The 27,923-nt window shown below is 51.9% G+C and overlaps 1 protein-coding gene across 1 annotated transcript; it reads left to right on the forward strand.

Moving 5' to 3' along the window:
* On the forward strand, positions 1-27,409 carry FCGBP (Fc gamma binding protein). The gene is made up of 21 exons (XM_054805049.1): positions 1-99; positions 894-947; positions 3,853-5,076; positions 5,165-5,496; positions 5,763-6,333; positions 7,556-8,157; positions 8,638-9,205; positions 9,959-10,545; positions 11,227-11,794; positions 12,335-12,534; positions 13,089-13,230; positions 13,842-14,173; positions 15,475-16,045; positions 16,689-17,287; positions 17,734-18,298; positions 19,188-19,789; positions 20,897-21,410; positions 22,504-22,703; positions 23,550-23,924; positions 24,729-25,013; positions 27,259-27,409. The coding sequence occupies exons 2-21, from the start codon at positions 896-898 to the stop codon at positions 27,259-27,261; spliced, it is 8,892 nt and encodes a 2,963-aa protein (XP_054661024.1). The 5' UTR covers positions 1-99; positions 894-895; the 3' UTR covers positions 27,262-27,409.
* The last annotated feature ends 514 nt before the right edge of the window (positions 27,410-27,923 follow it).

Raw genomic sequence — 27,923 nt, forward strand, 5'->3', positions numbered from 1 at the left:
GACCAGCACTGCAGTGGTTGGGTTTTGGGTGTTTTTTTTCACGTGTCCATGGGTTTCGGGGAGAAGAACGAAAGACGCTGAGGCAGAAGGAGCCCACCGGTAAGTGCCGTGGAGTTGAGGGTCTTAATTTGTTTGGGTTTTTTTTTTTTTCCTTCTTATTTTTCCTCGTTCTTTCGGGCGTGAGCTCAGGTTTGTCCCAGCTGAGCAAACCAAGGTAGCAGTGGTGCCTTCACCCACCATGCAGAGTCCTGGGTGGGTTAAATTGAGTCTAAAAACCACGGAAGAAAGGGGTTTATTTTCTCTCTGCCAAGTCCAAGTTGAGTTATTTTTGACGAAATCCATGCCAGAAATCCCCAATCTGGGTGTTAACCCCACCAGACGTTGAGAACCAGCAGTTCTGAGAACATCGAGAAGGTGGAAGAGAGGGTTGTCCCAGTAGTTTGGTCTCTTTTGGACCTGAATTTTGGTAATTTTTTTTTTTTGGGGGGGGTGGGGGAATTCATTCTTGGGAGGATTGGTGGAAGGTTTGATGGAAAGAGGGGGGGATGGATGAGGTCTTCGAGGTGGCATCAGGAAGGGGTTTGGAGATTGTTGGGTTGGATGGGGTGGCAAGGGGACAACTGGGGTGTCCTTGGGCCAAGGGAGGGGGTCAAGAAAGATTCAACCCCAACCCAAAACGAGTTCTAAGAGGTTTCCATGGGGTAAAACCAAGGATTTTTGGGAAAATTTTGGCCCAAGAGGAGATGTTGGAGACACCTGGGTCCCCTCTGGGTTCCTGCTTGTCCCTGCGTGGGGTGGGGTTTGTTGTTTTTTTTTTTTTTCTTCCAAAAAAAGGTACATTTTTGTAATTTTGTAATTTTTGTCTTTTTTTTTTTTTTTTTTTAATCCCCCAGCGATGGCGATGGGCAGGATGTGGCAACTCCCAGCCTGGTTGGCTCTCTTCTGTGGTGAGAAACAACCCCCACTCCCCCCCCAACACCCCCCCCCCAAAAAAAAGAGAATAAAATTCCTAATTTCATGGATTTGGGTCTTATTTTAGGGCTTTCTGCAACAACAACCAGAAAAAAGTCCCTTTTCCCTCTTTGTTTTTCCGAAAATTTCCATTATTCCCTCATTTTCCCCCAGAAAAAAAAAAAAAAAAAGAGATTTTTATCACCTCTTTGCCTCTTCGCTAAAAATCTCTCATCCCCTGATTTATTTTTTTTTTTTGGACCAAAAAGTCCTTATCACTTGTGGGTTTTTTTTTTTATTTTAGCTTTTTTTTTTTCAGCAACGAGCCCTTATCATCTTCCCCCCCCCAAGAAATAAAAGACCTTATTTCCTCATTTTTTAAAAGAAAAAAAAAAAACCCCACTTGTTCCCTGTTTGGAGGTTTTTGAGCTAAAAAAATGTGAATTTTTATTTAAAAAGAAAAGCCCTTATACACTGGGATTTTCTTTTAGGGAGGGAAAAAGCCCTAATTGCCTCTTTTTTGTGTCTTTTTAAGGAAAAAGCTCTTTATTTGTTTTTATTTTAAGAAAAAAAAAACCTCTTTATTCCTTATTCACCTGGGGGTTGTTCTCAGGAAAAAAAAAAACCACCCACAACACTTTTTTTCTGGTTTTTGGGGTTTTTTTTCCCCAGGGAAAAAAAGTCTTTATTTGCAGTTTTTCGTGAAAAAAATCCCTTACCGCCTTTTTTTTAGGGTAAAAATTCCTATTTTTTTTTTTCACCCACCCCTACTGTCACCCGTTCATTTTTTTTCAGCAAAAAGCCCTTATTAGCTACTTTTCATTCAGGGGAAAAAAAAAAAAAACCCAAAACCCCCCCAAAACCCCCCAAAACTTTATTATCTGATTTTATTTCCAGCCAAACCTCATAATTTCCTTTCCCCCCCCCCCACCTAAATGCCCTTATTCCTTGGGTTCTCTAAGGGGAAAAAAAAAAAAAGTACCCAAATTAGCCGGTTTTACAAAAAAAAAAAAAATTCCTCCAATAAACTCTTATTACCTGTTGATCTTTTATTTTTCAGAAAAAAAAAAAAATCTTCTCACCTGTTTGAAATTTTTTTTCAATCGAAGTGCCCCATCACCTCCTTTTTTTTTTAAAAAAAATTATTTTCTCCCAACAGAAGCCCTAATTTCCTTATTTTTTTCACCAAAAAAAAAAGTCTATATTAACTGTTGGTTTTGAGCGAAAATTTCTTCCCAGTTTTGTTCAAGGATTTTTTAAGGGAAAAAACCCCCCAAAACCCAAAAAAACCTTGTTCCCTGTAGTTTTGTGGGGTTTTTTTTAATTAAAAAAATCCTTCTCACCTGTTCATGAAATAAAATGTCATTATTCCCAGTTGTTTGGTTTTGGGGTTTTTAATTATTATTATTTAAAAAAAAAAAAAATTCCTGTTTGGTTTTTGTTGTTGCTTTTTTTCTTAAAAAAAAAAAAGCTCTTTTTAACCTGGTGGTTTTTTTTTTTGTGGGTTTTTTGTGGTTTTTTTTTTTCCCCAGGAAAAAGCCCTTAGTGCCTCACGGTTTTATTGCATTAAAAAGCGATAATATCCAGGGTTTTTTGTTTTGCGGTATTGTTTTTTTTTTTCCCTGCCAAAAAAAACCCCCAAAAACCAAACCACCTTTATCGCCTGTTTTATACGAGGAAAACAAAAAAAAAATCCCAAAAAACCCACAAACCCCCCAAAATCCCTTACCACCAAAAAAATTTAATCCTATCACCTATTTCTTAAAAAAAAAAAAATCCCTTACTTGTTGTTTGGGGTTTTTTTTTTTTCCCTGCTCAGAAAAAGTCCTTATTAGTATTTTTAAAGAAAAAAAATAACTTTTTTTTTTTGTTTAGGAAACAGCCACACACCTGCATTTTTTTTTTCTTTAATTTTTTTTTTAAGCCTTTATTGCCTGTTTTTATTGCTGGTTTTTTTTTTAAAGAAAATCCCTGTCTACCTAGGACTTTTTCATCAAAAAGCCCTTAAAATCTGTTTTATTTTCACCGAAAATCCCTTATTATTCATTTCCTTTTAAGAAAAAAACCCGTATTTCCCATTTTTTTCCAGCAAAATACTTTTATTTTTATTTCCCTCAGCAACAAAAGCCCTTACGACCTGTTTTTTTTTTTTTTTAAGGCTTTTTTACTGCAAGCTTTTTCAGGACTTCCTTGCAATTTCTGCATCCCAAAAAACCCTTTTTCCCCCCCCCTTTTTTTCCCCCTAGAACTTTCTACTGCGGGTCTCTGCTGCAAAATGCCCTTATTTCCTGATTTTTTTAAATTTTTTTTTTCTGCTACAATTTCTGCAATAAACCCCCTTTATTATGTGCCTAAAAAAAAAAAAAGCAATAAACCCCCCCCACACACACACTTTCTATTGCTATTTTTGCAGCAAAACACCTTTATTCCCCATTTTTCTATTCCAAGACTTTCTAACTTTACATTTCTGCAAGAAAAAAATAAATTTTTTTAAAAAAAACCCCAAACCAGCATTATTCCCTAATTTCTAATGTTCGGCAACTTCTATTGCGATTTCCGCAGCAAAATTTATTTCCTCGTTTCTCCCCAACTTTCCGCTGTTTCTGCCGCAAAAAAAAGTTATTCCCTATTTTGAATTTTTTTTTTTCCCCAGAACATTCTACGCCGGGGTTTTTTTCAGCAAAAAAAATCCCCTCATTCCTTCTTTTTTTTTTAATTTTTATTTTTTGCAGAACTTCTTATCACAAGTTTCTACACCAAAAAAGAAGCTGCCTTATTTCTTTATCTGGATTCTTTTTTTTTTTTTTTTTTTTCAGAAATTTCTACTCTAATTTCTACACAAAAAAACCCCAAAAACACAAATTCCCCCCCAAAAAAACCCTTTTCCGCTGCTTTTTCCAGGTCTTTCCACCGCAGCTTTCCGCGGCAAGGAATTCTTCACCGTCTTCCTGCAGAATGACGCGGAAGGCACCCACCCTGACATCCAGCTCCTCTTGACGGGTTACTTCAACTCCACCAAAGTGACGGTGACGATGCACGGTGGCACCTTCACCACCGCCGTCACCGTCGGAGAAGACCAAACGGTTTCTCTCCGCATCCCCAGCAACGCGGAACTCGTCGGCAGCCAACTTTCGAATAAAGCCATCTTGATTCAGTCCACCAAGGACATCTCCGTGGTCTACGTCAGCTACAAAAGTTACACCGTGGGTGCCACCACCGTTTTGCCCGTAGATAAATTGGGCAACAAATATTACGTGGTGACGCCGGGGAGCACCACGAAAGAAGGCTTGAATGAGTTTGTTGTGGCCGCCGGGAAGACCTCGGCCACCGTTTCCATCAATGTCAAGGGCAAGTTTTATTACTCAGGGAAGAATTACTCCCCTGGGTCCACCCTCCACATCTCCTTGAACCCCTACCAGAGCTTCCAGCTTCAAAGCATCTACGATTTGTCCGGCACCAAGATCACGTCGGACAACGCTGTCCTGGTCCTCAGCGGACACAGTTGCGTGAAGATAAACACGGGTTGCGACTATGTGGTTGAGCAGCTTCTGCCTGTCTCCTTGTGGGGGAAAGCCTACGTCGTCCCACCCAACCCCTTGCAGACGTACGCTGACTTCGCCTACGTAGTGGCGGATGAGAAAGCCTCCATCACCTACACCAGAAATAATTTGGCGACCACCAAGGACGTCTTGCCTGGGGAAGTCCTCAAGTTTGAGATTAGCCAAAGTTTGCCTCTTTACCTGAGCGCTACGGCTGCGATTCAGGTGCTTTACTTCTTCACTGGTGCCACGAAGGGCACGTATAAGAATGACCCCTTCCTTCTCAACATCCCACCCATCTCCTCCTACTGCACGTCTTACCGGGTCAGCAGCCTGGATGACTACGAGAACCACGTGGTCCTCATCGCCCGTAACGTGGACACCAGCACCACCACCCTCAACAAGAAGACAGAGAGGACCATGTCCTGGCAAGCAATTCCTGGCACAGAATTCTCCTGGGCCACCGTCACCATGAGCAAGCCATCAGAAATCCAGACCGCTGAGCACCAGCAGACGCCTCTCGGGCTCCTGGTCTTCGGCTTCCAGCATTATGCCGGTTACGGCTTTACCGGTCTTTGCGCCACACGTAAGTAGGTCCAACGCATGGTTGCGTCTTGCCAACGGCTGGGTCTTCTCCGTGGTTGCCATCCATGGTTTTTTCCCTTTTTCTGCAGCTTCTTCTCTGCCTTCCTTTGACTACATGGGATGGGAGGACAAGTGTGGCATGGCAGATGGGCAATCCGCCTGCATCCATGAAACCTCGACCTGCTGGGCTACTGGCGATCCCCACTACCAAACCTTTGATGGGAAACACTTCGATTTCATGGGCACGTGCACCTACACCTTGACCAAGACCTGCGATTCGGATCCAACCCTCCCCGTCTTCAGCGTCGAGGCCAAAAACGAACACAGGGGCAACCCAAAAGTCTCCTACATCAGCTCCGTGACTGTCCGCGTCTATGACATTACCATCGTTGTGGTCAGATCCGAGAATGGCATTGTGAGGGTATGCAAGAAAAATGATTATGGAATCCAAAGCAATATTGCATTATTTCACTGGAATAATGTATTTATGATCTGAAGGGTCTTTTCCAACCTAAACGATTCTACGCTTTGCCGTGCATGAGTCGGTGACGCTACTGCACGGTCATCTCTTGCAAGAAGACACCTCAAAGTTCAAAAAAACCCATCTTTTTGCCTTTTTGCCCCGTGTTTGAAGTTATTTGTTTCTTTTTCACGTGGTTTGTTGTTTGTTTTTTTTTTCTCCTCCAGGTGAACAACCATCGCTCCCACCTCCCCATCTCCCTCGCTCAAGGGAAACTCCACCTGCAGCAGAAGGGCACGTCCGTGTTGATTGAAACCAGCTTCAGGCTGAAGATCCTCTACAACTGGGATGACCACGTGGTGGTGAAGCTCCCCAGTATGTTCTCCGGCAAAGTGTGCGGGATGTGCGGCAACAGCAACGGTGACTCCCAGGATGATGCCCTCATGCCCGATGGCAACCTGGCGCAGGACGCCGTGTTGCTGGGCCAGAGCTGGAAGGTGGCCCACGAGGGCCATCGCTGCTGGGACAGCTGCAGCGGGGAATGCGGACGTTGCCAATGGGGGGAGGCAGCGAAGTACAAGGGGGAGACGTCATGCGGGTTGCTCACCCAACGCCTGGGGCCCTTCGAACACTGCCACGCCACCATCGACCCCAAAATCTACCTGAAAAACTGCATCTACGACGTCTGCGTGAACGATGGGCTCCACGCCAAGCTGTGCCAAGCCCTCAAAGCCTACGCGGACGCCTGCCAGGAGGAGGGAATCACCATTTCTGACTGGAGGACGCCGGCACGTTGTCGTGAGTAGCTCCTGGTTGGCAGAAAATCCTCCTCCTGGGTGGGCAGGGTGCTGTGACCTTAATTAAGACGGGTGGAATTAAGGGGCGATGGGATGGGAATGAGCAGAAAACAGGCAAAAAAGGGAAATCGCACCAATGGAGATGATTGTCTCTCCTTAGCACTCTTGATCTCCCAAATGAGGCGGAGTTGGATCGTTTTGAGTTAGGCTGCACAAAGCTGGGCCTGAAAGGTCTGTGGGTCCCAAGGATGCAGGTTCACGGGCTGGAAATGGTTATTGCAGCAAGTCTAAGAAGAAAGCCCAAAAAGTCCATGCAGACTCCAGGAAGTCCATGGAAACTCCAGAAAGTTTATGTAGAAAGTCCGGAAAGTCCGTACAGAAAGATTGGGTAGAAACTCCAGAAAGCCCAAGTCCCAAAAGTCCAAATAGAACCTCCTAAAAGTCTCCACTGAAAGGTCAGAAAGTCCATTCAGAAGGTCCAGAAAGTCCTCTGAGACTCTGAGAAGTCTCTGTTGAAAGTCCAGAAAGTCCATGCAGGCTCCAGAAAGTCTGTGCAGAAAGTCCGAGTCCCAAAAGTCCATACAGAAGGTCCGGGGAGACCATGCAGACTCCCAAAAAATCCACGCAGAAGGTCCTGTAAGTCCAAGAAGACTCACAAAAACCTATGCAGAAGGTTCAGGGAGATTCCCAAAAGACCCAGTAGATAGTCCAGAAAGTCCAAGTCCCAAAAGTCCATGCAGAAAGTCCATTCACAAGGTACAGAGTCCTCTGAGACTCCAAAAAGCCTCTGCTGAAAGTCCAGAGAGTCCATGCAGGCTCCAGAAAGTGTGCAGAAAGTCCAAATCCCAAAAGTCCATGCAGAAGGTCCAGAAAGTCCGTGGAGACTCCCAAAATTCTCTCCTGAAAGTCCACTCAGAAATTCTGTGGAGGAAGTCCAAGAAGTCCATGGAGACTCCCAAAAGTCCAGGTACATAGCCCAGAAAGTCCAGGAAGTCCATGCAAACTCTAGAAAGTCCATTCAGAAGGTCCATGCAGAAGATCCAGTAAGTTCATGAAGACTCTAGAAAGTACATGTAAAACTCCAGGAAGCCCACACAGGTTTTCTTAGAACTCTGCTGCACTTTCTTACGGAGCATTATCTCCACCATGACCATAGTGTCCCATCCCACCACGGCCGTGGTGTCCCATCCCACCATGACCATGGTGTCCCATCCTTTTGACAGCTCTCTCCTGCCCGAAGAACAGCAATTACACCATATGCGGCACTGCCTGCCCCGCCACCTGCAACAACGATGTGCTGCTGGCTAACTGCGATGCCTCGACCTGCGTGGAGACCTGCAAGTGCCAAGAAGGTTTCGTGTTCGACGCCAACAAGTGCATCCCCAAGGATGAATGCGGCTGCATCTTTGATGGCCTCCTCCACGGCCTCCACGAAGAGTTTTGGGGTGACAACACTTGCACCAAACGCTGCGTCTGTGATGCGAAATCCCAGAAGGCCGTATGCCGATTGGCCGGCTGCCGTGCCGGAGAAGAATGTCGGGTGGAAGACGGCATCCAGGATTGCTATCCCAAGAGCTATGGGACCTGCACAGCGGTCGGTGGCACCCACTACGAGAGCTTCGATGGAGGGAAGTTCATCTTCCAGGGCACGTGCATGTACCAATTCGCTGGGCTGTGCAAGAAGAACCAAGGTCTGGTGGACTTCCAGGTGCTGGTGCAGAATGGCCGCCAGGACGACAAACCTCTGTCCTCCATCGCTGTCGTGATGATCAAAGTCTACGGCAAAATCATCGTGATCAGCCAGGAACACCCCGGCAAAATCACGGTGAGTTTAGCAAATGTTTATCTCATCTCCACGTTCTTCGCTTTCTCCTCCTCACCCCAACCTCTTCGTCCCATTTCTTCTCTTCCACCCTGACTTCTCTATTTTTTAATTTTTATTTTTTTTTCTGTATTGGGTAATGCTGAATATTTTTCTCCAACCATGTCACTGAGATCCAGAGCTACCAGGTCCGCTTGTCCCACATTAATCGAGATGAGATTTAATTGCCTAAACATCAGGATCTCCACACGAAGCGGGAGATTGGTGCTTGACATAAGCCGTGGAGCTTCAGGCACTGTTCACCTCAAAGCTGGTGGGCATCTGGATTTGGGGCAGATGATTAAATCTGAAAAGTCTTCTTCTACATAATTTGGGTGCTTTGGTTGGAGCCCAAATTACAGGTGGCGTGAAAACACAATTTGCCTTTCCTATTGGATACCAAATTTTATCTTTTTTTTTTTTTTTTTTTGCTTTTGTCCCTAGATTGATGACCGGTTGGTCAACCTACCATATCAACAAAGAGATAAGAAGATCTTCATCTACAGAGGTGGGCAGGAGGCGGTGGTAGAGACAAACTTTGGCCTCACTGTCACCTACGACTGGCGAAGCCAAGTCACCGTGTCAGCGCCCAGCACTTACGCAAACGCCCTGTGCGGCCTCTGCGGGAACTACAACGGGAACGTGGGTGATGAGATGATGATGAAGAACGGCCAAAAGACATCAAACCCAGACGTCTTAGGGCACAGCTGGAAGGTCACTGACATCCCAGGTTGCGTGGAACTGTCGCAGGTGGAATGTCCTACCATAACAGCGGCTCTGCGGCAACAGGAGGTCTCAGAGAGGGGTTGTAAGATCATCTCACAAGTGGATGGACCCTTCAGAGCTTGCCACGCTCATGTGAGTGCCATCAAATACTTCCAAAACTGCGTGCACGATTTTTGCCTCTTCCCGGACCAAGAAGATGTGATATGTCAGGTCATCGCCCGCTACACCTCTGCCTGCCAGGCCACCGGCGTGAACATTGGGAGTTGGCGGGCGGACGATTTCTGCAGTAAGTTGGGCTAATTGGAGGGGTTTTTGCTTTATGAGAGGTGATGAGAGTCCAAGGGAACCCCAATCCTGGGCCAAACCCATGTGGGGATGAACCAGAGGTGGGAATCATCTCACTTGGTGGTGCTTTATCCCACCCAACGCCTAGGTTGGTCCCATCATCTCTGTTTACAGCCAATGCCCAGAAACAAATCCTTCCAAGGAACAAGATGTCTCATCCGACTGTGACGGGTCGAATAATTTAGCTCCGATAAGCCCCAATTTCTTTGCATTGGCTAAAACGAGAGTGAAGGCTCATTGCCTGGATCGTTCAAAGGGCAACACCCATGAGATGCACCAAAAGTATCTAAATCGGGGGAGAGGGACCTACCCTGGAAGTTGATTGGGGACCCAATGCGGGAGTAATTCCATTGCTTGAGGGAACATCCTCATTTCCTCCACGACAATGGGGAAAACCAGGTGATTCAGGGGCCTAAAACCCCACCTCAGAAGGGTTGAAATGTCCCTTATGGACATCCCTTCCCTCATCGTGTCTACAGTGAGGAAGAGATGAGATTTAACCATGAATTGGTTAAAAAAAAAAAAAAAAAAATATATATGTATACACATCTGGTGAACCTCATCACCAGGCCCCTCAAATTCACATCTGCTGAACCTCATCACCAGGCTCAAGTGTGTCCCTAATTGCACGAAAATTGCAGGATCTGGCCTGTAATTTCCTTGCTCCTCACGAAATTTCGTCGTCTCGTGGCAGGTATTTCGTGTCCTGCGAACAGCCACTACGAGATCTGCTCCCAGGGCTGCAGCCAGACCTGCAGCAGCATCTACACCCCGATGAAATGCTCGGAACGGTGCAGGGAGGGCTGCGTGTGTAACGAAGGCTTCGTGCTCAGCGGCGACGAGTGCGTCCCCATCTCTCAGTGCGGATGCCTCCATCAGAACTTCTACTACAAGGTAGAGGAGATCTTCTTCCCAACCAAACAGGAGAAATGTCAGTGCAAGGCTGGCGGCATCGTGGAATGCCAAAAAGTTTCTTGCCCCGGAGGCAGCGAAGGCAAAGAGATCGATGGTGTCTTCCAATGTCCACCTGCCACGCTCGGTGTGTGCGTGGCCACCGGTGACCGCAACTATTTCTCCTTCGATGGGGTGGCTTTCAACATCTCGGGCACCTGCTCCTACATCCTCACGGAGACCTGCGCCAGTGACAGCGTCAAACCATTTGTTGTGAAAATCGAGAAGACCGCTCGGCAGAAGAGGAAGGTCTCTGGCATCCAAGCGTTGTCCGTTGAAGTCTACGGATTCACGTTGACCTTGAGGCGAGGCAAGATGGGAACTGTCATGGTAAGGCGGTACTTTGTGGTCCACCTCTTTCTGGGTGCAAACATGCTGGTGACAAAGTCTATGGGCTCGTGTTGGCTTTGCCATGAGGCAAGAGGGACACAGTTGTGGTGGGTCCACGCGTGGTGGTCCACCTCTTTTAGGGTGCAAACATGCTGCCATCAAACACGTTGGGCTCACATTGACCTTGACGCAAGGTGAGAGGGGAACCATTGCAGTCTGTGCTTTGTGGTCCATCGCTTTTGTGAGTGCAAACATTTTGGTGACAACGTCTACAGGTTCGTGTTGACCTTGGTGTGAGGCAACAGGGGACCTGTCATGGTGGATCATGAAGCACAGCTGTACCACTTTTTGGTGGCAAGCATGCTGGTGTCAAAGTCTTCAGGCTCACGTTGATTCTGGCGTGAAGCAAGAGCTGCATGGTCACAGTAAGGCCACGTTTTGTGGTCCAGCTCTCTTCGGGTGCGAACATGGGAGCGCAAAAATTGTTCTTCCTTGATGGAGGGAAGACCTCACCCCTATCTCCAAGATAAAGCCATGCTCATTCCCGCTTTGCCTCCTAGTTTCAAAGCAGGAACCATAAAGCCATTAAAAGGTTGATTGGAAGGTGTTTCCCCCAATGGTTTTTTGTTCCTACCTCCATAGCCTCCTCCTCACTGGAGGATTTCTCTCTCCCTGTCCCAGGTGGACTCCATATCCCACCACCTCCCAGTCATCCTGAGCAATGGAAAGGTCCAGGTGTACCAACACGGGATGGGCGTCCTGCTTCAGACTGACTTTGGCCTCGTCATACGCTATGACCTCCTCCACCATGTGATGGTCACGGTCCCACAGAGCTACCAGGGCCACCTTTGCGGGCTCTGTGGCAACTACAATGGGCAGCGCAACGACGATTTCCTCCTTCCCAGTGGCCACCAGGCTCCCAACGCGATGGTCTTTGGCTCTGCCTGGAAAACGCCTGATGCGTCTTGCAGCGATGAGTGCTCCCAGGACGACTGCCCCATCTGCACGGAGAAGAAGAAGGTGGTCCTCCAGAAACGCAACTACTGCGGCATCCTCCTAGAACCAAAGGGTCCCTTTGAGTCCTGCCACCACCTCATCAACCCAACCCTGTATTATGAAGCCTGCCTCCACGACGTTTGCCTCGCTGAGGGGGACACCCGTGTCCTCTGCCAGAGCATCCAGATCTACGCAACCTCTTGCCAAGACGCCGGTGTCATCATTGGGGCTTGGAGAAGACCTTCCTTCTGCCGTAAGTGGGGGAAACACGGGTGGGAAATGTCCTCCATGGCCAGGAAGTCACATCCCGTTGGATTTAATTGAAAAATAGGCAATTTATTGCTAAGGGAAAAGATGTGATGACCACCTTTAACATATGGAGTGATGGAAATGGTGCTCTTGGGTTGGGAGCCCAGGGTGGGGAGGATGACGGCAGCGTGAAAATAATTACACCGTGGGGTGTGTTTTCATTGGCGTTGAGGACAAATGAGAAAAGCCAACGCAAGCGCCAAGCGGTTGCGTTTCCATCCACGTTTTGGGCAAAGAGGAGAAGCCAACGCAAGCGCCAACGGGGCGAATTTTCGTTGATGCTGAGGGCAGATGGGAAAAGCCACCACCAAGAAAAAAAATCACCTGGTCGGTGCTTGCGTTGGCTTCTCCCACTTCTCCACAACACCAAGCGCCAACGGGTCGCGTTTTCATCAGCGTTCGGGCTCTGTCATCTCCCTGGGGTTCCACCCTGAGCTCTTCCACCCAACGTTCAATCTTGGGATCATCATCCTTCTCCTTCCAGCTCTCAGCTGCCCGGCCAACAGCAACTACTCCCTCTGCACCAACTTCTGCGTCAACAGCTGCACAGGACTTGTAGATGCCTCCAAATGCCCCAAAAAGTGTGTCGAAGGGTGCAGCTGCAACCAAGGGTACATCTTTGATGGGCACAACTGCGTTCCTCAGGACAAATGTGGATGCTTCACGGATGGGAAATATTACAAGGTAGTAAATTCCTGAGTTTGGGGGAATTTGGGATTTATTTGGAGTTGGGTTTTTTGCGGTTTTTTTTGCATTTTTCTCCTGCCTACATTGCAGCACGTTGCTCCAAAAGCGACGTGTGCGCAGCCCGAAGCACCTCGCCCAAAAAAAAAACCCCAACCCTCAAAATCTTCCCTATTCCAAGAGATTCTGGGGGTATGAAGAAAACTGGGATTTTTCCATCTCTTTTATCGCTTGGGATAAAGGCGCTAGCAGAGATGTGGAATGCCCGGATAGGCACAATGATTTCCGCAGCTGAACACGCTAAATAACAACATATTTTTGCTTCAGAGGAGGTGGAAGAAGGCAAAGCGATTGGGGTTTTTTTCCCCTCTATTTTTTTTTTTCTTGCAACAAAACCGAGACGTCCCTCAGCAGTTTTGCATTTTGCAAAGCTGCTTGTTCTCTCTGGTAGACTTCAATGCATGATTTATATTCCCCCCCCGCCATGTTTTTATGCATTTCTGCCTAACGCAGTTTGCTTTTCTCATCACGCTTTGCAACCTCTTGCCCTGCAGCCCTACGAGTCAATCTTGAAGGACAACTGCCATAAGCGTTGCACGTGTGTCCCCAGCAAGGGCGCGATTTGCAGCAGCCACAGCTGCACCGATGATGAAACCTGTGAAATCCGGGACGGGGTCTTGGGTTGCATCAATCAAAGTAAGGAAAAATGGAGTTGATTGAGTGGAAAAAAAAAAACCAAACTCAAACAACCCAAAAAAACTTAAAAAGGGAGGGATTTTGGAGCCAGAGGAGATCCTGGAGCTGGTCTGGATGTTTGATTTAGAGGTGTGGGATGAAGTAGAAACTCTACAGCAAGGGGGAGATGGGAGGCCACGGATCCCATCTCCAACCCTAAGAGGGTCAGGGATGTGGTGGGAGGATTTTGGAGGAGCAAAGTGCTTCAGAAAAGCCATCCCTTGGTTTTGCATCCACCCAGAGGTTCTATTTTAACCATGGTGGCACCTTCTTGAAGGACAGGTGCAATCTTGGGTAATGATGAACCCAATCCTGACACTTTTCCAAGCAATGGGGAGGGGGGAGATGGCTGAAAAGGGGAAATTTGGGTTTGACGATGGATTCTTGTGCTCTGATTTAACGTCTTGGAGCTGCCAATCTCCTGCCAAAGCCTGAGGGGGAGCAGAGGACACTTGGGACCTCAACACCGGTGAAAACGCTTGGTTTGCATGGTGACATGGGATGTGCCCCTCACTAGGACATCTCCCGTGGTTTCTCCCGTTGGTTTCTCCAATGGTTTCTTTTCCTTTCAGATCCCTGCAAAGCCCTTCAGTGCCGGGCCAAGGAGAGGTGCAAGCTGAAGGATGGCAAAGCCAAGTGTGTCCCATCCCAGGTTGCCACCTGCTGGGGTTGGGGGGACCCCCACTACCATACCTTCGACGGCCTCGATTTTGACTTCCAAGGCACCTGCACCTACACCATGGTCGAATCCTGCGGGAAAGACACCAAATTGGTGCCCTTCAAGGTGGAGGCCAAGAACGACATCCGGGGCGGGGTGAAAACCATCTCCTATGTGAGCTTGGCCAACATCAAGGTCTACGGTCAACACATCTCCATCCATCGGAAGGAAGTGGGCAAAGTCAGGGTGAGTTGACCTAAAATGAAGGGAAAATTGGCCTTTCCCATCTTTTTTTTTATCCACCTCTTCCCCACCTCCTTTTTCATCCATCTCCTCCATCATGTTCAACTCCTCTTCCTGCTCCGTCAGGGCCACCGTTATTTTTTGGCTCGATCAGTCAAACCAGAATGTGGATTTTTGAAATGTTGGGATATGCCGGGAATACGCTGCCTTGCACGGGGCAACCCGAGGTTGTCTTCTGCCCTTTGGGGAAGCTAAAAACCACCAAAGGTGGCTGTGGTAGGTCTCCAAGAAACCTCAAAGCTGATGAGATACCCCCACGGGAGGTTTGTGGCGGCAGCCGGGGGAGGCAAAAGCAAAGCCTGATGAAGGCAGTGATGTCATGAAACTGGAGGGGGTTTTTGATGCACAGAGCATCTCAGCAGCCCCCGAAGAGGGTTTAACTCCAAGTTTGGATCATTCCAGGAGTGCACAGACCTCGTGGTGGGTGGTTGCACGCTGTAACGGTGGTTGCTCCCTGCAGCAGTGATTGCACGTCCCAGCGGGTGATCGCACGTCGTAGCAGCACCACAGCAGCAACTGCACGCTGCAGGGGGGGGTTTGCACACTCTAGTAGCACTGCGACACTGATTACGCACCCCAGTGAAGGGTTGCACGCTGTGGCGGGTGGTCGCACGCTGCGGCGGGTGGTTGCACGCTGCGGCGCCACGCTACATCCTTGCCTTGCCGCAGTGGGTGACCGCACGCCGCAGCGTCAGTGCAGCAGGCAGTTGCACGCAGCAGTGGGCAGTCACGCTCCTCAGCAGCGCTTGCACACCGTGACAGGTTGCTGCTCCGCTGTAGCATCATCCCAGCAAATATCGCGCTCCACAGCAGGTGATCGCACGTCGCGGCATCACCGTAGCGGCAGCTGCACACCGCAGCGGGTGATGGCACGCTGCGAGATCGCCGCAGCAGTGGTTGCGTGCCATGGCGGTGGTTGCTTGTTGCAGCAGCAACCCAACAGTGACGGCGTGCCGCGGTGGGCAACCGCGGCGACGTTGCAAGGCGATTGCACGGCGCTGCGAGCGCTCGCACGCCGCTGCAACGCAATTGCATGCCGCCGTGTCACCAGAGCAAGGCGAGCATCCCGGTAACGATCTCCTGCTGCAGCGGGCAATCACGTGCCGCAGCAAGTTGATTGCACGCTGCAGCGAGCGATGCCTGCAGAAGCCATTGCGTGCCGCGGCGAGGCGGTCGCACGCCCCCAAACCCACTTCGCCGCACGCGTGCGCATTGTGCTCACGTCCGGTGCTCCTCACCCGTAGGTGAACGGGGTGCTGACGCTGCTCCCGGTGAGCCTGGAGGATGACAAGGTGCAGATCTTCCAGAGCGGGCTCAGCGCCGTGCTGGAGGCAGATTTTGGGCTGCGGGTAAAGTACGACTGGAACTGGCATCTGCTCATCGACCTCCCCAGCAGCTACTACAAACACACGTGCGGCCTCTGCGGTAACTTCAACCTCAAACCCGAGGACGACATCCCCCAGAGCGGTAGCAACCTCACCGCCTTGGTGGCCTGGGCCGAAGGTTGGAAAGTTCCCGACGAAGACCCGTTTTGCTGGGATTATTGCGAAGGCACCTGCCCGGTGTGCGAGGAGGAGAAAAAGGAGCTCTACGGGGGCAACCAGTACTGCGGTCTCATCAAAAAAACCTTCCAAGGGCCCTTCAAGGCTTGCCATGATGTCATCAAGCCCCAGGATTTCTACCGCAACTGCCTCTACGATGTGTGCATGAGCGAGGGGACGAAGAAAATCCTCTGCCAGGTGCTGGAGGCTTACGCGTCCACCTGCAAGAAGCACGGGGCCGTCGTGCACGACTGGAGGACGCCGTCGGGCTGCCGTAAGCAACGGATTTCCTCCTCGGTCTATGTGGCGGGGTGGTTTTTGCAAAAAAAAAGGGAACGTCTAGCGTGGGATGATGCATGCAAAGCACCCGGTGTTAGTTGCACAGGGGAATGTCCTGCTCGGGGACGTCGCATGCGAAATAATCGTTGCATTTGCATGGCGTAGTCTCCGGGATGTTGCATGCAAAACATTTGATTCACGAACGTGATGCAAGATCCATCCCCGGGATGTTGCATGCAAAGCCCTCGGTGCATTTGCACGGTGCAAGATCCATCCCCGGGACATTGCACACAAAGCGCTTGGTGCAGGATCCATCCCCGGGACCTTGCACACAAAGCCCTCGGTGCATTTGCATGGTGCAGGATCCATCCCCGGGACGTTGCACGCAAAGCCCTCACTGCATTTGCATGGTGCGAGATCCATCCCTGGGATGTCGCACGCAAAACGCTCGGTGCAGGATCCGTCCCCGGGATGTCGCACGCAAAGCGCTCGATGCTTTCGCACGGTGCGGGCTCCATCCCCGGGACGTCGCACGCAAAACGCTCGTCGCACTGACGCTTTGCCACGCCCACGTGCTGCTGCTGCATCCTCCCTCTCTAACCGCCCCGTTTCCTTCTCCCCCCCCCCCTACCCCGCAGTGTTACCCTGCCCCCAAAACAGCCACTACGAAGCCTGCGGCAACGCCTGCCCGGCCACTTGCACCAACCGGGACGCGCCCGCCGCTTGCACCCAACCTTGCGTGGAGACCTGCGCCTGCAACGAGGGCTACGTTCTCAGCGGCGGCCAGTGCGTGGCGGTGGGCAGCTGCGGCTGCACCCACGACGGTCGTTACTACCGTCCCGGCGAGGAGTTTTGGGCCGATGAGAGCTGCCAGTCTCGGTGTAGGTGCGACCCGGATTTGGGCATGGTGGTGTGCAAGGAGGACGGTTGCAAGACGGGCGAGAAGTGCGCCGTGGTGAAGGGCGTGCGGCGGTGCGTGGCCAAGAGCCACTTCATCTGCGTGGCCACCGGCGACCCCCATTACACCACCTTCGACGGGCGCCGCTATGACTTCATGGGCACCTGCGTCTACCAGTTGGCTGCCCTCTGCTCCAGCGACCCCACCCTTGTCCCCTTCAACGTCACCGTGGAGAACAACAACCGGGGCAGCCGCGTGGTCTCCTACACCAAAGAGGTCACCCTGAACGTCTACAACAAGACCCTCAGCCTCAGCCAGGCGCACCCCCGGAAGCTCAAGGTAGGGAAGAATGAGGTGCCGGTTGAGTTGCGAGGTCCTTGCATGGCATCTGGGTGGGCTTCAAGGTCCTTGCGTGGTGTTTAGGTGGGGTGCAAGGTCATTGCGTGGCATCAGGTTGGGTTGCAAGGTCGTTGCGTGGTGTTCTGCTGGGTTGCAAGGTTATTGCATGACACTTGGGTGGGCGGCAAGGTCGTTGCATGGTGTCTTGGTGGGCTTCGAAGTCATTGCGTGGCGTCTCAGTGGGCTTCAAAGTCACTGCGCGGCATCTTGGTGGGCTTCAAAGTCGTTGTGCGGCATCTTGGTGGGCTTCAGGGTTGTTGCATGGCATCTTGGTGGGCTTCAGAGTCATTGTGCGGTGTCTCAGTGGGCTTCAAAGTTGTTGCGTGGCGTCTCGGTGGGCTTCAAAGTCATTGCGTGGCAACATTCAACCCATATTGCCCTTCCAGGTTGATGGGATGCTGGTGGATCTACCCTTCAGCCATGGTGACAAGCTCCACGTCTACCTCAGCGGCGTCCACGGCTTCATCAAGACCGACTTTGGGGTCATCGTCACCTTCGACTGGTACAGCTACGCCAGGGTCATCCTCCCCATCACCTACTCGCAGGCCGTCTGCGGCCTTTGCGGCAACGCCAACGACGACCCCCAGGACGACTTCGCTTTGCCCGACGGGCAGCAACCTACCGACGAAATCCAATTTGCCGATTTCTGGAAGGTGGCCGATGTCCCCGGTTGTTGGGCCGGTTGTACCGAGGGTTGCCAAGTCTGCACCGAAACGGAGAAACGCGCCTACCGCGGCGACAAACACTGCGGTCTCCTGGTGAAGAAGCAAGGACCTTTCGCCGCCTGTCACGGCACCATCGACCCGACCCCCTACTTCAACGATTGTCTCTTCGACGTCTGCCTCTACAAGGGGCATCAGCAAACCGTCTGCAGCTCCATCAGCGCCTACGTCACCGCGTGCCAGAGCCGCGGCGTCCGAATCAAGCCGTGGCGCACCGCTGCCTTCTGCAGTACGTGGGGATCGGAGGGGGGCGGTGGGATCTCCCAGGGGTGGTGGTTGAGCGTGCAACGCTGGTTTGCTCGAGCTGAGGGGTGGGGGGGTTGCACGCACGAGGGCTTTTTCGTTTGCACGAAGGGCTCGCACGCGGGAAGGGCTTGGGATTTGCACGCGCGAAGGGCTTTCTGGTTTGCACGGATGAGGTTGGGCTTCTGTGCACACATGAAGAGCTTGGGTCTTGCACGCATGAAGAGCTTGGGTCTTGCACACACAAAAAGAGCTTGGGTCTTGCACGCATGAAGAGCTTGGGTCTTGCACGCATGAAGAGCTTGAGTCTTGCACGCACGAAGAGCTTTCTGGTTTGCACGGACGTGGTTGGGCTTCCACACACGAAGAGCTTGGATCTTGCACGCATGAAGAGCTTGGCTCTTGCATGCACGAAGAGCTTGGCTCTTGCACACACAAAGTGCTTTCTGGTCTGCACAGATGTGGTTGGGCTTCCACGCACAAAGAGCTTGGGTCTTGCACACACGAAGGCCTTTCTGCTTTGCACAGATGTGGTCGGGCTTCCACACACGAAGTCTTGGAGGCTTGCACGCGCCAAGGGCTTGCACGCACGAAGGCTTTCTAGTTTGCACAGAGGTTTTTTTGGGGGCTTGCACACCCAAATGTGGCCGGGCTTGCACGCACGAAGTCCGCCTGGCTTGCACGGATGGTTTGGGTCTTGCACGCGTGAATCCTTTGGGGCTTGCACGCACGAAGGCGGTTGGGTTCGCATGCAGGAAGCTGGTTGCGCTCGCACGCACGGAAGCTTGCTGGTTTGCACGGGAGATTGCGGCTGTCTCACGCGCAAGACTTTTGGAGCTGATTTCCTCACACCCCCACCCCCAAACCCCACGCAGGTCTCGTCTGCCCCCCGAACCAACACTACGAGCTCTGCGGTCCGGCTTGCCCGGCCACGTGTCGCGGCCAAACAGAAACCGAAGAATGCGAAGAAACGGCGTCCTGCGCCGAAGGTTGTTTCTGCAACGAGGGCTTCTTGCTGAGCGGCGACAGTTGCGTCCCCCTGGCGCGGTGCGGTTGCTTGCACGAGGGTCGTTACTACAATTTGGGCGAGGAGTTTTTCGCCTGCCCCCGTTGCAGCGAGCGTTGCACTTGCAAAGGAACTGGCGAGGTGGAGTGTCGGCCGGCCGGTTGCGCGGCGGACGAAGAGTGCATGGTGCAAGACGGGGTACGGGGTTGTTACCCCCAGGGGTGCGGGCGCTGTCAAGTGTTGGGTGCTGTTTCCTACAGCACCTTCGACGGGCGCCCGTTGTATTTTGCCGGCACTTGCACCTACACGTTGGCGGCGACCAAAGAGGTCGACGCCGAGAAGCCGGTGGTGCCGTTCACGGTGGAGATGGAGAAGGCGAGCGATAAGGGGGGACCGGTCATCCGCCGGTTGTTGGTCACCGTGGACGGAGTCACCATCGGCATGGCCCGGGGCACCCAGTGGGAGGTGACGGTGAGTGGGGGCAGCTTTGGGGTGCGGTAACGGCTTTGGGGTGCAAAGCCCAGCGGTGCAAGTTTGTCTTTAGCTTGCAAACGTCATGTTTGAGGTGCAAACCCTGGATTACGGTGTGCAGCAGGATGGGCAAGCCCCGCTTTGGGGCGCAAGCTCTGTTTTGGGGTGCAAACCCCACTTTGGGGTGCACAGCAGGATGTGCAAGCCCTGCTTTGGGGTGCAGTCCCCGCTTTGGGGTACACAGAAATCCTGCTTTGGGGTGCAAAGCCCAGTGGTGCAAGCTCATCTTTAGCTTGCAAATGTCATTTTTGGGGTGCAAACCCTGGATTACGGTGTGCAGCGGGATGGGCAAGCCCCGCTTTGGGGTGCAAACCCCGTTTCCAGGGTGCAAACCCCGCTTCAGGGTGCACAGCACGATGTGCAAGCCCTGTTTTGGGGTGCAAACCCCATTTCCAGGTTGCAAACCCCGCTTCGGGGTGCACAGCACGATGTGCAAGCTCTGTTTTGGGCTGCAAACCCCACTTTGGGGTGCAAACCCCGTTTCCAGGGTGCAAACCCCGCTTTGGGGTGCACAGCAGGTTGTGCAAGCCCTGCTTTGGGCTGCAAACCCCTTTTCCAGGGTGCAGACCCCGGTTCCAGGGTGCAGACCCCACTTCGGGGCGCACGGCACAATGTGCAAGCCCCGCTTTGGGGTGCAAACCCCGTTTCCAGGGTGCAGACCCCATTTCCAGGGTGCAAACCCCGCTTCGGGGTGCACAGCACGATGTGCAAGCCCTGTTTTGGGGTGCAAACCTTACTTTGGGGTGCAAACCCCACTTTGGGGTGCACAGCACGATGTGCAAGCCCCGTTTTGGGGTGCAAACCCCACTTTGGGGCACAAACCCCATTTCCAGGGTGCAAACCCCACTTCGGGGTGCACGGCACAATGTGCAAGCCCTGTTTTGGGGTGCAAACCCCGTTTCCAGGGTGCAAACCCCGTTCCAGGGTGCAGACCCCGTTTCCAGGGTGCAAACCCCAAACCCCGCTTCGGGGTGCACCCTCCTCCCCCCTCCGTTCACCCCCTTTTTCTTTTTTTTTTTTTTCCCCCACTTCCCTTCCGCCCCGCAGGTGGACGGCGAGCGCCACCTCCTCCCGCTGACGTTGGCCGGGGGTGCCGTGACGGTGACCCAGGAGGGCACCCACCGGGTGCTGCAAGCGCGGGGCGGCCCCAAGCTCCTCTACGACGGCGACGCTTACGTCCTGCTCACCCTGCCCGACGCTTACCGCCGCCGCGTCCAAGGCCTCTGCGGCGACTTCAACGGCGACGCCGCCGATGACCTCACCTCCCCACAAGAATTGGGAACCGCTTGGGGCACCCAGACTTCTGCTTGCACCCATGGGTCCTCACCTCCGACCTGTTCCTCGGACGACCCGGGACCTTGCGGGGTGTTGGCGGACGCGACGGGACCTTTCGCCGGGTGTCACGGGGTGGTGGAACCCCGAGAGCACGTGGCCGCGTGCGTGCAGGAGCGGTGCGGCAAGGCGGGCGCCGCGGCGACGTGTCGTAGCTTGCAGGCCTACGCCGCCGCTTGCCAGGCCGCCGGCGGGCAGCTGCAGGAGTGGAGGGTGGTCGCCAAGTGCCGTGAGTCCACCGGAGGATCGGGGTGCAGGGTTGGGGAGGAGAGTTGCATGTTGGGGGGGGGGGTGTTTCTGCAAGGGAGGGAGGGGTTGCATGCAGCGGGGTTGCAATTCTGCAAGGGAAGGGGCAGTTGCACGCAGCAGGTTTGCAATTCTGCAAAGGAAGACGGTTGCATGCCTCAGGTTTTGCATTTCTGCAAGGGAAGAAGCGGTTGCACGCAGCTGCTCTTTGCTTTTGCAAAGGTTGCAAGGAGGAAAGCGGTTGCACGCCTGAGGTTTGCAATTCTGCAAGGGAAGGGGCAGTTGCACGCAGCGGGTTTGCATCTCTGCAAGGGAAAAAGGTTGCACGCAGCGGGATTGCATTTCTGCTAAGGGAAAACAGTTGCATGCCTCAGGTTTGCATTTCTGCAAGGGAAGATGGTTGCATGCAGCGGGGTTGCATTTCTGCAAGGGAAGAAGCGGTTGCACGCAGCTGCTCTTTGCTTTTGCAAAGGTTGCAAGGAGGAAAGCGGTTGCACGCCTGAGGTTTGCAATTCTGCAAGGGAAGAAGCGGTTGCATGCAGCGGGTTTGCAATTCTGCAAGGGAAGACGGTTGCACGCCTCCAAGTTTGCATTTCTGCAAGGGAAGGAGCGGTTGCATGCAACAGTTTTGCATTTCTGCAAGGGAAAAAGGTTGCACGCCTCCAAGTTTGCATTTCTGCAAGGGAAGAAGCCGTTGCACGCAGCGGGGTTGCATCTCTGCAAGGGAAGAAGCGGTTGCACGCAGCCGCTCTTTGCTTTCCCGAAGTTTGCAGGGAGAAAAGCGGTTGCGGGCAGCGGTGGTTATTTTTTTTTTATTATTATTATTATTGGTTTTTAATTTTTGTTTTATTTCCCGCAAGGGGAAGGGCGTTGCGCGCGGCGATTTTTAAATTGCTGCCCGGGGGGTGCGTGTGTCGGGGGTTTTTTGGGGGGTTTTTTTTTTGGTTTTTTGGGGGGTTTTGGGGTTTTGTTTTTTTTTTTCCTTTCTTGGAGAAAAAAAAAAATTTAAAAAAAAGAGCAAATAAATCCCAAATCGATGAAATCCGCTGCTTTCCTTTCGGCTTTTCCCCCCCCAGCCCTCTCCTGCCCCTTCAACAGCCGCTACGAGCTCTGCACCCGCACCTGCGCCCACACTTGCGCCGGCCTCTCCGTCAGCACCCAGTGCACCCCGAGGTGCTTCGAGGGCTGCCGCTGCGACGACGGCTTCCTCTTCAACGGCGACGAGTGCGTCCCCGCGGACTCCTGCGGGTGCCTGCACCGCGGCCGCTACTTCGAGGTGGGTGCCGCGACCTCGCGAGGGGAGCGTTGCACCCTCGCGTGCCCCGCGGGGGCTTGCACGCTTGCAAAGGGAGCGTCGGAGCTTTGCACGCCTCACCGGGGCTTGCAAACGTGCGAGGGGAGCGTTGCAGCGTTGCACACCCTGCGGGGGCTTGCATCCTTGCACGGGGAGCTTTGCACCCTCGCACGCCCCACTTGCGCTTGCATCCTTGCACGGGGAATGTTGCATCTCGCACGCCCCCCTTGCATCCTTGCACGGGGAATGTTGGACCTCGCATGCCCCACTTGTGCTTGCATCCTTGCACGGGGAACGTTGCACCTCGCGTGCCCCCCTTGCATCCTTGCACGGGGAGCTTTGCACCCTCGCACGCCCCCCCTTGCATCTTTGCACAGGGAGCTTTGCACCCTCGCACGCCCCACTTGTGCTTGCATCCTTGCACGGGGAATGTTGCATCTTGCACACCCCGCTTGCATCCTTGCATGGGGAGCTTTGCACCCTCGCACGCCCCCCCTTGCATCCTTGCACGGGGAGCTTTACACCCTCACACGCCCCACTTGCGCTTGCATCCTTGCACAGGGAACGTTGCATCTTGCACACCCCGCTTGCATCCTTGCACGGGGAACGTTGCACCCTCGCACGCCCCCCTTGCATCTTCGCGCGGCAAGCGTCGCACCCTCGCACGCCCCGTTGCACGCCGGGCCTTTGCGATCCCCCCCTGGGGTGCACCCAACTTGCCCCCACCCTTATATTTTTATTTTTTTGGGGGGGAAAACCCCATTTCCGGCCATTTTTACGAGAGAAAACTCACCCTCCGACCCATTCCTTCCGGGTTGTCCCCTGCAGATCGCCAAGACCGTCCTCTCCTCCGACTGTAGCCAGAGCTGTATGTGTCAGGCGGCCGGCGGGATGCACTGTCAACCGGCCGGTTGTCCCTTCGGTCAAACGTGCGGTTTCAAAAACAACGTCCGAGCTTGCGTGGAACAACCAGGACGTTGCACTTTGGTTCCCGCCACGCGTTTCGTCTCCTTCGATGGAGTCACCAGTACCACCACGGTCGCCGGTATCTACGTGGTGACGTCGCTTTGCGACCCTCTTAACCCCGCTTGGTTCCGTCTCTTGGTTGATGTTGGGGAGAACCAAGACCGGCCGGTTGTGGTGGCCCTTCATCTCTTCAGCGGTCAGGCCTTCGTCACCGTCAAGAGGGATAAGAAGGTCTGGGTAGGTTGTCCTCACCCCGTTGCCACTCGAAAAGTTCTCCTGTCTTTCATTAGAACCAAAAATCCGTGGTTTTCCACCAAAATATTGCAAGGTCCATCAGTGTCGTGCAAGGGAAGGACCTAGGTGGGCTGTCCTTCAGCCCGCCATCATCACGAGATGTTCACAGGTTGGCCCATCCCTTCGTTTTAACCAAAATTGCCTTTTCCCCCACCAATTTCTTGGAAAGGAACCATCCAAGTGTGCTGTTCCTCATACCACCATCATCAAGAGCTGTCCACGCGTTGACCTTTTTCTTCATTTTGACCAAAACACCCTTTTTTTTTCCAGCAGTTTCCTACAAGTGAGGCACCCATGGGTGTTGTCCTCTTATCCCACCATCATCAAGAGATGTCCGTGCATCTGCTCGGCCCTTTATATTGACCAAAATTGCCTTTTTTTTCAGTAATTTAATGTAAGGGAAGCACCCACGGGTGCCCTCCTTCACCCCAGATCCTTCTCCCAGCCCCATGGAGGGAACCCAGGTGTCCAAGTCCTCGTCCCCCCCAGGTCCCCAAGCAGGAACCAACCCCACGAGATCAACCCTCACCCCCATCTCCATCCCACGTATCCCACCCCCCCAGGGCGCTTCACGCTGTGTCTCCATACCTAAAACGGAGGGTTTTCACCCCATTTTGGGTTCCACCACTATGGAGAAGGTCGGTGGTGGAGAAATGACCTATTTCTTGGCTTTTTTCACCCCAATTTCAATTTCTTTTGATGTTACGTTGCACGGAGCCATGTTCTCCCTATTGATGTCTTCTCCAGGTCAACGGGATTCCGGCCACCATCCCTGTGGAGGTCTCCAGCACGTTGACCATCACTGAGACCAAGGGCACCATCTGGATCACCCAAACCCCCGAATTCGTCATCGGTCTCAGTCCTGCCGGGGAGGTGACGGTGACGGTGGCCAAGGACCTGAGCAAGCAGCTCTGTGGGTTCTGCGGCAACTACGACGGGAACGCGGCCAATGACCTCCAAGGGCCTGATGGGAAGTTGGTGGAGAACGTGGTGGCGGTGGCCAAAGCCTGGAGAGCGCCCGACTTCACCCACGTGAGTGTCCTCGGGGAGGTGACAACCTGGGTCCTGTTTTAGGTGATATTTGTCATCTTTGGTGTCCTAGCTCGGTCTTGGTTGTGTCCCTGTGGGCCTTGGTGCCACCCATCGTGAAGAAATGTCCCATAAGTTGGTCCCATCCCTTCAGATTAACCAAATGTCCTTCCCCCCTCCCCCAATTTAATCCAAGGAGAGTGTTGTCCTTCATCAAGAGATCTTCATCCATCAGTCCATCCCTTCAAATTAACCAAAATTGCTTTTTTTCCCCCCAATTTAATCCAAGGAGAGTGTTGTCCTTCATCAGGAGATCTTCATCCATGAATCCATTCCTTCAGATTAACCAAAAGTGCCTTTTTTCCCAACTCTTTCACGCAAGGGAAGCCCCCACAGATGCCATCCTTCAACCCATTATCACCATGAGATGTCCATCCATTGACCCATCTCTTCGTTTTAACCAAAATTGCCTTTTCCCCACCAATTTCACCCAAGAGAAGCACCCAGGTTTGCTGTCTTCATCAAGACACGTCCATCCATTGACCCATCTTTCCATTTTAACCCAAATCACCCTTTTTTCCCCCACAAATTTCACGCAAGGAGCGCGCCCACATGACTTGTCCTCCATCCCACCGTCATCAAGAGATCTTCATCTATCAGATTAACCAAAATCACCTTTTTTCCCACCAATTTCACGCAAGAGAAGCCCCCATAGATGCCACCTCCATCCCGCTATCACCAGGAGCTCTTCATCTATCGTCCAATTTCTTAATTTTAACCAAAATCACCTTTTTTTTCCCCCACCGATTTCACGCAGGAGAAGCCCTCACAGGTGCCATCCTTCATATTAACCAAAATCGTCCTTTTTCGCCTCAAATCAGGCCCAAAATCACCTGGAAGGAACCGTTGGGTTCATCGTTGGACCCCGTCATCGCGTGTAGAGAAAGAGGGGAAAGGGCCCCAAAAAAGGGGGAAAGAGGCAAAAAAAGGGGGGAAGGGGCAAAAAAAGGGGGGAAAGAGGCAAAAAAGGGGCAAAAAGAGGCAAAAAGGGGCAAAAAAAGGCAAAAAGAGGCAAAAAAAGGCAAAAAAAGGCAAAAAGAGGCAAAAAAAGGGGAAAGGTTAAAAAAGGGGCAATGAGGCAAAAAAAGGGGGGAAGGTAAAAAAAGGGGAAAAGAGGCAAAAAAGGGGAAAAGAGGCAAAATAAGGGCAAAAAAGGCAAAAAATGGGAGAAAATGGTAAAAAAAAAGGGGGGGAGGTAAAAAAGGGGGAAAGAGGCAAAAAAGGGGGGGAAATGGTAAAAAAAGGGGAAAAGAGGCAAAAAAGGGGGGGAAAGGTTAAAAAAAGGGCAAAAGAGGCAAAAAAGGGGGAAAATGGTAAAAAAAGGGGGGAGAGAGGCAAAAAAAGGGGGAAAATGGTTAAAGAGGGGGAAAAGATGTAAAAAAGGGGGGAAATGGTTAAAAAGGGGGGAAATGGTTAAAAAAGGGAGAAAGAGGCAAAAAAAGGGCAAAAGAGGCAAAAAAAGGTGAAAAGAGGCAAAAAACGGGGAAAATGGTTAAAAAAGGGGAAAAGAGGCAAAAAAGGGGGAAAATGGTAAAAAAAGGGGGGAGAGAGGCAAAAAAGGGGGAAAATGGTTAAAGAGGGGGAAAAGATGTAAAAAAGGGGGGAAATGGTTAAAGAGGGGGAAAAGATGTAAAAAAGGGGGGAAATGGTAAAAAAAGGGGGAAAAGAGGTAAAAAAAGGGGGAAAAGAGGTAAAAAAGGTGGGGAAATGGTAAAAATAGGGGGGAAATGGTAAAAAAAGGGGAAAAGAGGCAAAAAAGGGGGAAAATGGTAAAAAAAAGGGGGGAAATAGGTAAAAAAGGTGGGGAAATGGTAAAAAAAGGGGGGGAAGTGGTAAAAATGGGGGGGAAATGGTAAAAAAAGGGGAAAAGAGGCAAAAAAGGGGGAAAATGGTTAAAAAAGGGGAAAAGAGGCAAAAAAGGGGGAAAATGGTAAAAAAAGGGGGGAGAGAGGCAAAAAAAGGGGGAAAATGGTTAAAGAGGGGGAAAAGATGTAAAAAAGGGGGGAAATGGTAAAAAAAGGGGGAAAATGGTAAAAAATGGGGGGAAATGGTAAAAAAAGGGGAAAAGTGGTTAAAAAAAGGGTGGAAAGGTAAAAAAAAGGGGGAAAGAACCCCCAAAAGAGGAGAAAAATCCCCAAGAAGGGAAAAAAAACCCCAAAAATGGGGAATTAACTTTTTCCCCCCGCAGTGATGCCGAAATCCGACATTTCGAAATTCCGAATCGCGACGACACGCCTCATCGCCGAGGTCATCGACCGCGAAGCCTCTACGAGGAAGGGATTTATTGGTTGGGGTTTTTTGCTCAAATTTCGAGGTTTTCTCCTTAAAAAAAAAAAAAATTTAAAAATTTAAAAAAATTTAAAAAATTAAAAAAAAAAAAAAAAACCCCCCCAAACCCACCTGGGAGAAGCCGCCGCTTTGCGATTAAAAAAACCCCAAAATTGGGAAAAAAATGACGAAATCTGAGCGTGGGAAAGTGTTTTGGGGGAAATTCCCGGGTTTTTGGGTGGGGGTGGGGGTGGGGGTGGCGGAGGGGGGGGGTCCCGGATCTTTGGGTGCCCTGAGGGGGGGAGGGGTGGGTGTTTCCCGGACCTTTGGGTGCTCTGCCCCCCCCCTTCCCCCCACGCGGGTCAATATTTGACGTCACGGCCCCACCCACGCGTGGGGGAGGGGTGGGGGGTGGGGGAGGGGGAGGGGACAAGGCTCCCGGATCTTTTGGGTGCCCTGGGGGGGGGGGAGGGGGCGCTCCCTTCCCAGTGTTCCCAGTTCCTCCCAGTATATCCCAGTTTCCCCTGCTCAGGTCCTTCCTGTCTCCCCCAGTTTGTCCCAGTCCCTCCCAGTCTCCCCCAGTGT

This window comes from Grus americana, chromosome 27 (genome assembly GCF_028858705.1).
Source record: "Grus americana isolate bGruAme1 chromosome 27, bGruAme1.mat, whole genome shotgun sequence".
Taxonomy (NCBI): Eukaryota; Metazoa; Chordata; class Aves; order Gruiformes; family Gruidae; genus Grus; species Grus americana.